Source organism: Myotis lucifugus, unplaced genomic scaffold (genome assembly GCF_000147115.1).
Source record: "Myotis lucifugus unplaced genomic scaffold, Myoluc2.0 scaffold_449, whole genome shotgun sequence".
NCBI classification, from domain to species: domain Eukaryota; kingdom Metazoa; phylum Chordata; class Mammalia; order Chiroptera; family Vespertilionidae; genus Myotis; species Myotis lucifugus.
In genome coordinates this window covers 486827-499907 of record NW_005871497.1, presented here as the reverse complement: position 1 = coordinate 499907, position 13081 = coordinate 486827, and the positions used below count along the sequence as shown (strand labels likewise).

The 13081-nt window shown below is 35.6% G+C and overlaps 1 protein-coding gene across 1 annotated transcript in view; it reads right to left on the bottom strand.

The window, feature by feature from the left end:
- Window positions 1-5757: 5757 nt before the first annotated feature.
- The window catches only part of LOC102441160 (sulfotransferase 1 family member D1), a 39716-nt gene continuing 32392 nt past the window's right edge, over window positions 5758-13081 (bottom strand). Inside the window, exons 7-9 of the mRNA XM_006102970.3 lie at window positions 12113-12207; window positions 8524-8704; window positions 5758-5986 (exon numbers count right to left, since the gene is read on the bottom strand). Coding sequence (XP_006103032.1) covers window positions 5874-5986; window positions 8524-8704; window positions 12113-12207 — 389 coding nt within the window. The 3' untranslated portion in view covers window positions 5758-5873. The remainder of the gene's footprint in view (window positions 5987-8523; window positions 8705-12112; window positions 12208-13081) is intronic.

Sequence of the window (13081 nt, the reverse complement as noted above, 5' to 3'; positions counted from 1 at the left end):
TAATGCATCAGTGGGCCATTGGTTTGCTAAAGTAATTACTATTACAAGAAAAGTGACTACATATTATTTGTTGTAACATAAGACTGTTGCTGTGAGAAACCACCTACAGTTTTAATCTTGAATACCTATTCCTTATTTCTCCATTTTAGTTTTAAAAGTGTCATGTAGTTGTATCTATCTGAGCAACTGTCTTATAGTTTGTTTTAGGTGAGCATGAGATACTCAAAACTACCACATTTTCTCATAAATATTGAGAGTATGCCAAACTCAATTATTCAACTGCTAATTTCAATAAATTGAGATTTCCTAGTTTTAAGTCAGAGCTTTGATGGTTATTATAAAAGTAGAATAGTTGAGAGTTGAATAGGACCTGGTTGTCAAAATCACATGAGATTATAGTATTTATCAATAACTTTCACACCATTTGTACATCAAATGTTTCACATCAATTCTACATTTTAAATAAGTCCATGTGAACTCTTCCATGTCAACTATAGGAAATATTTAATAGCCCAAAGTATTATTTTTATGCTGATTAAGTCAAGAATTACAAGTGCAGTGCCAATTCTTTCTGAATCAAAACACTGGTAACATGATTTGAAAATTATATATATATATGAAAATTATATATATATATATATATATATATGAAAAAGAATAAAGCATATTAATTCACGCATTAATTGGTTGTGAAATTTCTTTATTGTAGAAAAACGTAAGATAGCTTTCTCATTTCAAAATATTGTGTGCTTTTCTATTTTGGAAGAATAAATTTCCTATTTGCATAATTTATTTGAGTAGATAAACACAGTTGACCAAATCAAAGAGAATAAAAATTACAATGAAAGCAATTATACTAAGGTAGAGAATTAATCTAAATTATTTTTATACTTAAAATATGGCATTCTAAAATTTTAGAATTTGATGCACAAACAGCATTTTGAAATACGTAGAATATTTTATTTCACTTTGGAGAATGCCTTGAGAACCTGAGAAGCATTTATCTAATGTATGGTAAAGGTGTGTGTAATTGAGAAAACAAATAAACAATGAACTTTGGCCCAGGAAAAAATGAAAAGATTTACTCCATCTGGCTTAAAAGACCCAGTCTCAATTCTACAGCATGGATATATTCTTTTCCTTTTGGAACAGTTGAAGTGTAGATTTTCTTCCTGGAAACTCAGTATCTTTAATCAGCTTTCATTAAATGCTTTTCTGTTAGGAGATTAATGAATAAATAGTTCAGTCACTAGGTCACATACAATTGAATGATGTGAGGCCATTATTAAAAGACCACCAGAGTGCTAACAGGTATTATTTCCTGTATTTTCCATTCTATAAACAATAATTGAAAACTCGAACTATTGAGAAAAAATTTGATCCAACCTTCCTTCAGTCAAGGTCATCATAGCAGTTTGAACAAATTTCTATGTTTATTTTTTTAATATTTGTCTGTTGATATAGCAAGACTATTAATCTTAAATACAAGGGCATATTCATCTCTGTGTCTCCAGGGCTCAGAACTAAGTGAGCCCTATGAATAGGTAGTCACGTGCCCCATAACAAAAGGTGACTTCTTCATTGGAGCTTCCCTTTATCACCTCACCCCCCCTTAATCAAGCCTTAGAACCCTCTTAAACTGCAAGTTGATTTTCTTTAATTAAGTTTTTTTATCAGGCTTCTAGAGGCCCAGTGCATGAAATTCGTACCTGGCAGGGGTGTGTCCCTCAGCTCAGCCTGCACCTTTTCCAATCTGGGACCCCTGGAGGGATGTCTGACTGCCTGTTTAAAACCAATCCCACTGGGATCTGGCCTAAACGGGCAGTCAGACATCCCTCTCATAATGTAGGACTGCTGGCTCCCAACTGCTCACCTGCCTGCCTGCCTGATTGCCCCTAACCGCTTCTACCTGCCAGCCTGATCACCCCCTAACCACTCCCCTGCCAGCCTGATCAATACCTAACCACTCCCCTGCCAGCCTGAGCAACACCTAACTGCCCTCCCCTGCAGGCCTGGTCACCCCTAACTGCTCTCACCTGCTGGTCTGGTCCCCCCCAACTGCCCTCCCCTGCCAGCCATCTTGTGTCCACATGGGAGCAGCCATCTTGTGTGTTGGAGTGATGGTCAATTTGCATATTACCTCTTTATGATAGTTACATAACTTTCTCAAAACTATTCTTTTCTTATTTAAATGTTAAGGTACTTATAGATTTGTATGAAGTGATAAAAAATAATGCAAGATCCTAAGTGCCCTTTACCTAGTTTTCTCCAATGGTAACATCTTGCAAAACTGTGGTATAATATTAACACCACAATATTAATATCTAGGATACAGAATATTTCTATCACCACAAGATCCTTCCAGGTATCCTTTTATAGCTTCACCTACTTCACTACAGTTCCTTCCTTAAATCTAAATTCTAAAGAATGTTCATAATCATTAGTCCTCGTGGTCAGGATGTCTGCTTTTTCCTGTTAACTTTACAGTTGTTTATAAGAGAATGCTGGTTTAGCCCAGTCCAAAGACTATTTTTCCCCAGTTAAACATTCCAAAGGGTTCAAGGAGTAAGACGCGCAAAGCATTTCCTCTGGACTGATGTCTCCGACTGCATTTTGCAATGGTTGTTTATTTAATTTTTTACATTATACTAGTAAATGAAATAATATAGCCTTTGACTTTTGGGATTTACTCTTTTTACTCCACATAAATCTCTGGACATTTTTCCAAATTGTTTGATGTATCAATAGCCTGTTTCTTGTTATTGCTCTGCAGTGAATCTTGGATAAAAGGGTTTTTTCCATAACTAAGAATGATTAATGCCAGAGGGAGAAGTGCTATAGCAAGTGCTCTGATGTAGGCCAGACTCCAGGTAAAGAGAAGAGGTCTGACTGAAAGTTGATTCAGTGTACATAAAAATTCTGACTGAAGCCACCTACATCTAACTAAATACAAAAGGCTGGACATTGCTGGGAATATTTTGAGCAAATATCACCAGCTACAGCAGCAGAATTTTACAACAGCTTCATTATGTGATATAAAAAGTAAAAGTAATTCGGTCATCCTAACCTTCCTTGCTTCAGATTATACAGAATTAGTATTATGACTCATTTTTTAAAAATGTAATGTATCTAAAACGAGGTATTCTGACATCATGATTGATAATATTGTCTGTGTCAAAGTCACGATGTCTAAGATGTGAAATAACTTCAAAGTAAGTCAGTGAGTTGATTGTAATCTCTGTCTAGAAAAGGGGTGGGGAAAATCTGGCCTGAAGGCTGAATAAGGCCTGCAAAATCATTTGGTCTGGCTCTGCCAAGGCATTAGGGGTGAGTTAATTAAATGTTTGAGCAAATATCTAATTTTTAAGTTGATAAATTTGTATGGCTCATGAATGATGTTATAAATATCCAAATGGCCCTTGGCAGAAGAAAGGTTCCCAATCCCTGGTCTAGATGGTGACCTAAATGCTGGATTCAAATTACATTCTTCGGTTCTAAGAGCATGAGGAACTAAGTATAGAGTTATGGGAAATCCTTAGTCAGTGAAAGGTAGTGGAGCCTTTGAAATTAATACATTGGTGGTAAAAAAAAAAAAAAAAGAAAAAAAGGTGTGGACACTAGTTAACTCTTCTTTTATGGCAGAGAGCAAGTCAAGGATTATTATCTGTGATTTATGAGATTGGTCTCCAGTAGCATGCATGCACTTTACAGAGCAGCAAAGTCAATAAAATGTGATTCAAGAAAAAAAAATATTATTCGTATTTCTCTCTGTGTGTCTCTGTCTCTCTCTTCATTTATATATATGTACTAGAGGCCTGGTGCATGAAATTCATGCACGGGGGTGGAGGGGTCCCTCAGCCCAGCCAGCACCCTCTCACAATCTGGAACCCCTTGGGGGATGACCGACTGCCGGACATCCCTCTCACAATCTGGAACTGCTGTCTGCTAACCGCTCACCTGCCTGCCTGCCTCATCGCCTCTAACCAGTCGCCTGCCTGCCTGATTGCCCCTAACCCCTCTGCCTGCCTGCCTGATCACCCCTAACTGCCTCTGATTGCCTTCCTGATTGCCTCTAACCACCTCTCCCTCAGCCCCTGCTGCCACTGTGGCTTCATCCAGGAGGACATCCAGAATGACATCCAGAAGGTCGTTTGGCTGTCTGGTCTAATCAGCATATTATGCTTTTATTATAATAGACCAGAGGCCCAGTGCACAGATTCATGCACTGGTAGGGGCCCTCAGCCTGACCTGTGCCCTCTCGCAATCTGGGACCACTCGGGGATGTCGGAGAGCTGGTTTCGGCCCAATCCCTACAGGCCAGGCTGAGGGACCCCACCGGTGCCCGAATCAGTACACCGGGCCTCTAATACATATATGAGATCTTTGGTTAATCTCTTTCTGCCCTCTCCTCCTTCCTCTTCCCTCTGAGATTCATCAGTCTGTTCCATGTTTCCATGCCTGTGGTTTCTGCTCTTACATTAAGTGTCTGCCCCGTGGTGGTCAGTGTGCATCATAGCTACCGGTCAGTTGGGCAGTCAGCTGGTCACTTAGACTTTTATATATATAGATAGCAATTATTTATAATTATATATACCATATATAAGACCAAAAATTAAAAAATATTAAGCCTTACTTCAGTACAATTACAGATTCACACTGACATCTTTTTTAAAATGTATCTTTATTGTTGAAAGTATTACAGATGTCCCCTTTGGTTCCCCCCCCCCCATTGACCCCCTCCACCTTGTGCCCGCCTCTCCCAAACCTTCACCACACTAACACTGGCATCTTATTTTGTCCTTATGTCAGATGACCATGAGTCATGTATGATAGCACCACAAATATTCCGAGGAAACAGGAATTCTAAGGAAGACAGAGGAGTTGACGATGGCACTCTTAATTGTTTTTGTTGTTTTAATTGAGATATAATTGACATAAAACATTATATTAGTTTCAAGTATACAGCAAAGCAATTCACAGATGTTTATATTGTAAAATGATCACAATAAGTTCCTAGCTAACATTCATTACCATACATAGTTATCATTCTAAACATGTGGGGAACTGATATAGGGTTAAGCCTCAGACTGACCTGTTGGCAAAGTCACAAACAAGTCCCAGCTTAGAGGGCACAGTCCTCTTAGCATAATTAGGCTTGACCTTATAAACACTCCTAGATCTTATCTGGGAAGCTAATGAGCTGAGGGAAGTGCAGGAAGTGTAACTATGGTCAAAACAAGTGAAACTCACAAGAACTGTGTAACTATGGTGACCACTGCCCTGTTTACCTCTGACTATAAAAGGTTGGTACGGCCTGAGCACCCGGTGGAAGTCTTTCCTCTTAAGTTGGACTTACTCGCCTGGCCCCCAATATTCCCAAATTATCTCGTGTCTTTTCTCTTTCATTTGTGTGCGGCTCTTCTTCCAGATCCTGAACCCTGAACCACGCGGGACATGGAGGGAAACATTTACAACATAAGCATATAACAAAGATAAATTAAAACATTTTAAGGGGATATTTTTGTTCTAATCACTCTATTTTGAAGACTCCCCTAAATATCTTCTTTGCAAGTTCAAAGACCCAGAAGTTGGATTTAAAGAAATAAACCAGGTAAATTTATAGATTTCAAACTTCATTTTATTGTTTAATCTTTAAGAATAGTAAAAACATTGTGGCAAGTAATTAAAAATCACAGAGGACTAATTTTTGATATGGAAACTTTTAAATTCTTTGAATATTCTATTATAAACCACCATTATTAGTAAATAAGGAAATACCACATATAAAGTTTTCTTTCACTAAATGTTTAAAGATATTTTTTTTTCCTAATTTAAGTGCCAGCTAAAGGAGTTGGACAAAGAGCAGGTATTTCTTAGATTTCTGAACGAAACTGCAATGAAGACCCTTTCATTTTCTTTTCATAATCTTCTTCAAATTTCTCATTTTGGGCTACAGTGAACTTATTCTTCCAGTCTCCTGAAATACCTGAAAAGAAACATAAATGGTAAATTTGAGATTACTGTCAAATTTCTATCTAAGATGAATTCTAATTTGAAATATCATGCTTATATTTTTAAACCTTCAGAATGTCTTATCTACTCCAAAACTCCATTAATTACCTCCTGCTCCACTCCCAGACTCCTACACCTTCTTAGTTTTCCAAAAATTCCATGCATTTTCCCTGTATCTTATATGAAGAAAAAACCTTTTTTTAAAAAAATATATTTTATTGATTTTTTACAGAGAGGAAGGTAGAGGGATAGAGAGTTAGAAACATCGATGAGAGAGAAACATCGATCAGCAGCCTCCTGCACATCTCCTACTGGGGATGTGCCCGCAACCCAGGTACATGCCCTTGACTGGAATCGAACCTGGGACCCTTCAGTCCGCAGCCCGACGCTCTATCCACTGAGCCAAACCAGTTTCAGCAAGAAAAAAACTTTTTAAGTAGCTTCAAGAAATGCCACTGGGAAAATATACAACATATTCTCTTTGACTTCAGAAGATTTGTTAACAAAATATACAGAAAATATTTCGTCCTTAAAGACCCATTTTCCAATGTCAAATGTAATTTATTTTTAAAAGTTCCATGATTAAGTAAGATTGGGAAATCACCGGGTTAAATGTAATTAAGCATATGTCTTTATTATAGGTTGCTTAATCTTCAAAATACTAACTGTACTTAAAACTTCAAAAGAATACATACAGGACACAGCATGTGCAATAAATATGTGATAAAAACAATGTCATTTTCATAGAATATCTCACAGGAGACACATCCAGAAGTTGAGTTTTAGATTAAAAAAATGGAAGAGAAGATGTCAAAGTAAATTTTTCAATCTGGCCTGGGATTTCTGAACTGTGGCATTTTATTTATATCTCCACTCTTAACATTTGAAGCCAGAGGATTCTTTGCTAGGGAGGATGTGAGGTTGCCCTATGCATTGTAGGATGTTTATCAGCATCCCTGGCCTCTGTTAGAAGCCAGTTACATATGCTTCTCATGACCATCAAAAATACCTCCAGATGTTTCCAAATGTCTCCTGGGAGGCAAAATCATACATGCTTGAGAGTCAGATATCTCCAGCCAGACATCCATGGCATTCTTCCTAACCTTTTAAAATAAAAATCTCTAGAATGCATCAAGATACATTATAATTAAAGTTACCTTTAACATTCCCTTTATAGGCTCTCTCAAAACTGTCTCAGTGTGTATTATTCTCTCTCTCCTTCATGGTAAGGAGATTTTACATCTCTGAAAATTGTCAAGTATCATGTGATTCATCTTTGCCTCACTAACTTTGGGCTTGCGTTTTTGATATGCTTTGGCCAATGAAATTTGAATATGTGCAATATATACCAGATCTGAATTGAAGTTTTTAAAAGATATCGCAAGTTTCCACTACCTCTCTTGCTTTTTTTCTATACCATGATAGTGGTTGTATCCCACAAACAAGCAGTTGTATCAGCCTGAGCTTCAGAAAGAGAAAACACAAGAGGCTAAGCCAGTGATGGCGAACCTTTTGAGCTCGGCGTGTCAGCATTTTGAAAAACCCTAACTTAACTCTGGTGCCGTGTCACATATAGAAATTTTTTGATATTTGCAACTATAGTAAAACAAAGACTTATATTTTTGATATTTATTTTATATATTTAAATGCCATTTAACAAAGAAAAATCAACCAAAAAAATGAGTTCGCGTGTCACCTCTGACACGCGAGTCATAGGTTTGCCATCACTGGAAGCCCATGATAGCCAATAAACACTGATCAGACTAAAAAAGTGCTGAGCAGAACTGCAGCAGCCACAAATGACCAACATCCACCAACATTAAGTGAAAATTAAATATTGTGGTTTTAAACCATTGAGATTCTTTGAGTTGTTTGTTTTATAGCAAAGCTGACTAACATGTACACAACTAACAAAATCTCTCTCTCTCTCTCTCTCTCTCTCTCTCTCTCTCTCTCACACACACACACACACACACACACATACACACACACGCAATTCAATTTAACTCATATTTATCATTTATTAAAGAACTATTTTTGTGCAAGATGCTAGCTATACATTGAGTTCAATTCTGAGGATGCAATAATTTACCATAATCATAGCAGCAACCTCAAGGAGTTTATACTTTTCCTCATTAATTTAGTATGTGTAATATCATATAAGCTTTTTACCTACCACAGCAAAATGTCTAAGGAATGATGGGTAGATATCTAAATAATTCAGAAAAATAAAGGGCATTCTTCTGCTATAGCAATGGATACCAAGACTCATGCTTATTGATACATAGGTTCTTGAGTAAACATTTCTTATTAAAGACTAGTCTTATATGCTAATATTACAGCAATCATAGAGTTTCTTTGCCATAAATTATTTTCTCAAATGTTTTCAGTTTTCCTACATTTTTATCTCAATCTCTTTCCATTTCTTATAATATTGCTCTCATTAATCTACCTATATTCTCTTTAATGTGACTAACAAGCACTACAGAAACTAGTATATGATGTCCTCACCTTTTCTCATGAAGGGTGACACAGAATGATCCATATCAAATGATGGTACAGTAGTATAATTTGCACAGGGATTCTGCTTCATTACATCAAAAGAACTATGATAGATGATTTTATTCACAGTTTCTTCTGGAAGGTTTTTATCTAGAAATTTCAACAACTTCTGAATTTCACGCTTTGGATTCTAAAAAAATTATAAAGACAACAAATTATTTCACATAGATTTAGTCATGAAGTAGTTAAACACATTCAATTATGTTCTATATGTCAATGTGGTAGAGGAAATGATTTTATATTTTATCCATACTTTTCATTTTGCTTTCCCAAGTACATATCCTACTCTTGGTTGTATCTGCTAGAAGAATTTTTTTTTTCCAAAAAGTACAAAGAAAAAAACGGAATCAATTCAACCTTTTACATTAAAAAATAGAATTAACCTGTAGAATAAAAGACGTTGATAAAGCAAGTTACTATTATCATAAGATATAATTTTCAAAATTCCATAGTTTTTTTTTATAGCTAATATCAAGAATAGGTTACCTACTAAAAATTTTCGTAAGAATGAAATCCTTCTCAAACTCTTCAAAAAAAATAGAAGAGAGGGAACATTTCTAAAGTTATTTTATAAGGCTAGCATTACCCTGATACCAAAGACCAGGGCAGTACAAGAAAAGAAAATTAGAGGCTAACATCCCTGATGAGCACAGATGCAAAATATTCAAACAGAATTCAATAGTAGTTTTAAAGGAACATACACTATGATCAAGTGGGATTTTTTCTTGGGGTTCTAGGGTGGTTCAACATCTGTAAATCAATCAAAGTGATGCACCACATTAACAAAATGAAAGATTAAAAAGCATATTATCATCTCAATAGATGTAATTAAAAAACTCTCAACAAAATGGGTATAGAAGAAACATATATACAGGGCATATATGACAGGTCTATACCTAACATACTCAGTGGTGAAAAGCTGAAAGTGTTTTCTTTAAGACCAGGAATAATTGTTAACTATAGTTAATAATATTATATTGTATATTTGAAAGTTGCTAAGAGAGTATATTTTAAAAGTTCTGATTACCAAAAAAAAATTGTAATTATGTGTGGTGATGAATGTCAACTAGACTTAATGTGGTAATAATTTCACAATATATACATATATTGAATCATTATGTTGTATACTTGAATCTGTTATATGTAAATTTTATCTCAATAAAAACAATAGATTACTTATCTCAGAGAGTTCTCATATAGTGGGAAAAAAGGATACTTTTTATCTTTCACACCTACATAGATTTTTTGATAGTATGAGTACATTAAGAGAAAGTAAAATAAAATCTTGTTCATTTTCCAGCATAAGGAAAGATGGGGAGGAGAAAGAGGCAACAATGAAGAAGAGAGAACCATTTGATGTATTTATTATGATTTCTCTTTTCTGTGCATCCAACTATACATAGGACAGCATGTTAGTTACAAATGAAAGAATGGCATTCAGGCCAAAGAGTTTGTACCCTGCTATTCATTGGTGAGGTGTCCTTGGTGGTACAAACCAAACTGAGGCAGAGAGTCATAATCTTAGTGACCTGGTAAGATCAGGCATAAGGGCAATCTGAAATTTACCATCTCAATTCATGGAAACAGAACTAGAGTTTCTGTAGTGGCTCTAAAATAATCTATTTCCTGTAGCTAAAGAACTAAATTTGCTGCAAATTAAACACACAACTTAATTATTCTAGTGGAGGAATTACAATGAAAGTTTAATTCCCAGTTGTGCCAAGTCCATGATGTGAAGGTTAAATGGAAGAGTGATAAGGAAAGTGTGGACTGTTCAAGCTTATAATGAGAATTTGGGGGTGATCAGATGACGCAAGGACTCTAGGACCCTTGAGTAACTTCGAACTTTTTTCTGCCAGCAGATATAGATTTTCCTCCCATATTTGAAGAGATAAACTTCCTTTGCTGGAAGACTGTATTATGACCTCATTTGGGAATTTTCCTCCCAAGATAATGCCTATCCTCTTCAAGATCCACCCCAACCACTACTTATTGCTTCTAGACCCACAACTAGGGTAATAAATCACCATGATTCAGAGTCACAGGTAAAAAAAATGGTTTAAATAGGATTCAGAAAAGTCAAAGAATTAGACTAAGGCAGTGATGGCGAACCTTTTGAGCTCGGCGTGCCAGCATTTTGAAAAACCCTAACTTAACTCTGGTGCGGTGTCATATATAGAAATTTTTTTATATTTGCAACCATAGTAAAACAAAGACATATTTTTGATATTTATTTTATAGATTTAAATGCCATTTAACAAAGAAAAATCAACCAAAAAAATGAGTTCGCATGTCACCTCTGACACGGGTGTCATAGGTTCGCCATCACAGGACTAAGAAATCTACTAGCTGGGTAAGGTGGTTTCCCAAGAGATGGTAGAAGAGATTTCCCAAATAAGAGATTAATGGTAGTCATAATAATCTAAAGGAATTCAGAAAAATCTAAGGGACCAAGATGAGGCTGAGTCAAGGCACTGGATTCTGAGCAATTGAGGCAGATAAACCAGATAGTCTATGGGGAGGGAGGTCAATAGACATTGTTTCCAGGGATCTCAGCCCATCCTCATTCTTGTGATGTCTTATATAATTTACCCTTTGCCCCACACACATAGGCTCCATGTTAAAGAGAAAAGAGAGCTGTAGACAAGCTATTTGAGAAACATTCAATTTAAAGAAATGTGCAACATTTCTTAGATTGTGTAAATAATCAGATCAAAATAAGATTTTTATCAAATTAGGGAGTGAACTATTTTCCATGCTAATAATCAGACAGAAGATGAGAAAAAATCTAAAATAAATAAGGAAATTACATTGTTTTTCCATATGTTTGCCACTTGGGGAAACAATCATAGATAAATTAAATTTGGTCTCTATGTTCAAGGAGCTTACATTAGAGAACAACAAAACATAAGTAAAGAAACACATACATAAAATAATTACAAATGGTGGTGGATACTATTTAAAGAATAATAGCAGCAAAACAGTTTAATAGAAAATAATAAGGTAGATTATTTGACATTGTGGACATAAAAGAACTTTGTGGAGAAGTTACATTTAATTGAAGACATGAAGGATGAGAAGAAGTTAATCTGAAAATAGTGAGAAGAAATATTTCAGGTAAGCTCACTTACAGAGAAAAGAAATAATGGCACCAGAAGATACTGGAGAGATAGACAGGAACTAAATATGCTGAAATTCATAAATTACAGTAATGACTATTTCTCACATAGTGATAGAAGCCATTGAGAGATTTGAAAGCTTTTTCAAAGATGACATATTTTTATTTAGGTTTCAAGATCATTCTTTCTAAATGGATAATAGATGCAAGATGAGATAGAACAAATAAATCAAGATAGTTGCCTGAACTAGAGTAGGAAGCAGTGGAGTTAGAAAGAGGTGGATTGCCTAAAAGATGAATTTTTCAAGTCAGAGTTAATAGTCATATTTATAGAGCAAGAGGAAAGGAAAGTGTGATACAAAAAAAGGTGCAGCATAGGTTTCCTTAAAAAATAAAGAAGAAATTGTGGTTGTTTCTTACCTCTTTCATGTCTTCATAGAATAGGTAGAGGATACGATAATCTTTCCTTTTCTCCCACCAGCCTTTCACATGGTCATACCAAGAACCAAAAGCCACTACATTGAAAGATAAAATGTTTGCAACTTAAAACTATTTACATGAAGTCAAGAATTATTAAATTGTTAAATGTTACTCCAAGTGTAATTCAAAACAAAAGTGGTAAGGAATATATACTGCTTATTTGCTAGTTCAAGAAAAAGATATGATAGTATAAGGGAGCTATATCAAATCACCCCTGCTCTCACTGAATTTACCATCTACTTAGAATAAAATACTTCTATTATGGGACAAACTGTGTTCCCCAAAATTCTTCAGTTGAAGTCCTACACATCAGTCAGTAGTTCAGAATATGACTGACTTTAGTCATGGGACCTTTAAAGAAGTAATTCAGTTAAAATGATGTCATTAAGGGTGGGCCCTAATCCAGATGACTATTCTCAAGCATTGAAATCTAATGGAATTTGCCTTGCTAAATTTCAGCTTTCTTTTCTGTCTTATTTATTTTTCCCACATGGGAATGTTTATCTTAATGGTTGTCCCACCATTATATTTTGGAAGAAGACTATCTGATTTCACAAGTTCACAGTTAGGAGTTTTATCCAGAGAGGATTTTGCAACCAAGGTACATGCCCCTGACCGGAATCGAACCCGGGACTCTTCAGTCCACAGGCCAATGCTCTACCCACTGAACAAAAGCAGCAAGGGATGATTTATATGATATTTAGATGAGATTTTAGACTCAGAATTGATGCTGGAATAGTTTAAGACTTTTGGGGTTTGAGGGATATAGTGAATGCATTTTGAATGTGAGGACATAGATTTGGGGGACCCAGAAAGCAGAGTATTATGGCTGAATTGTGTCTAACCTGAAATTCATGTGTTGAAGTCTGAAGCCCAATACCTCAGAATCTGTGTGTGTATGTATATATA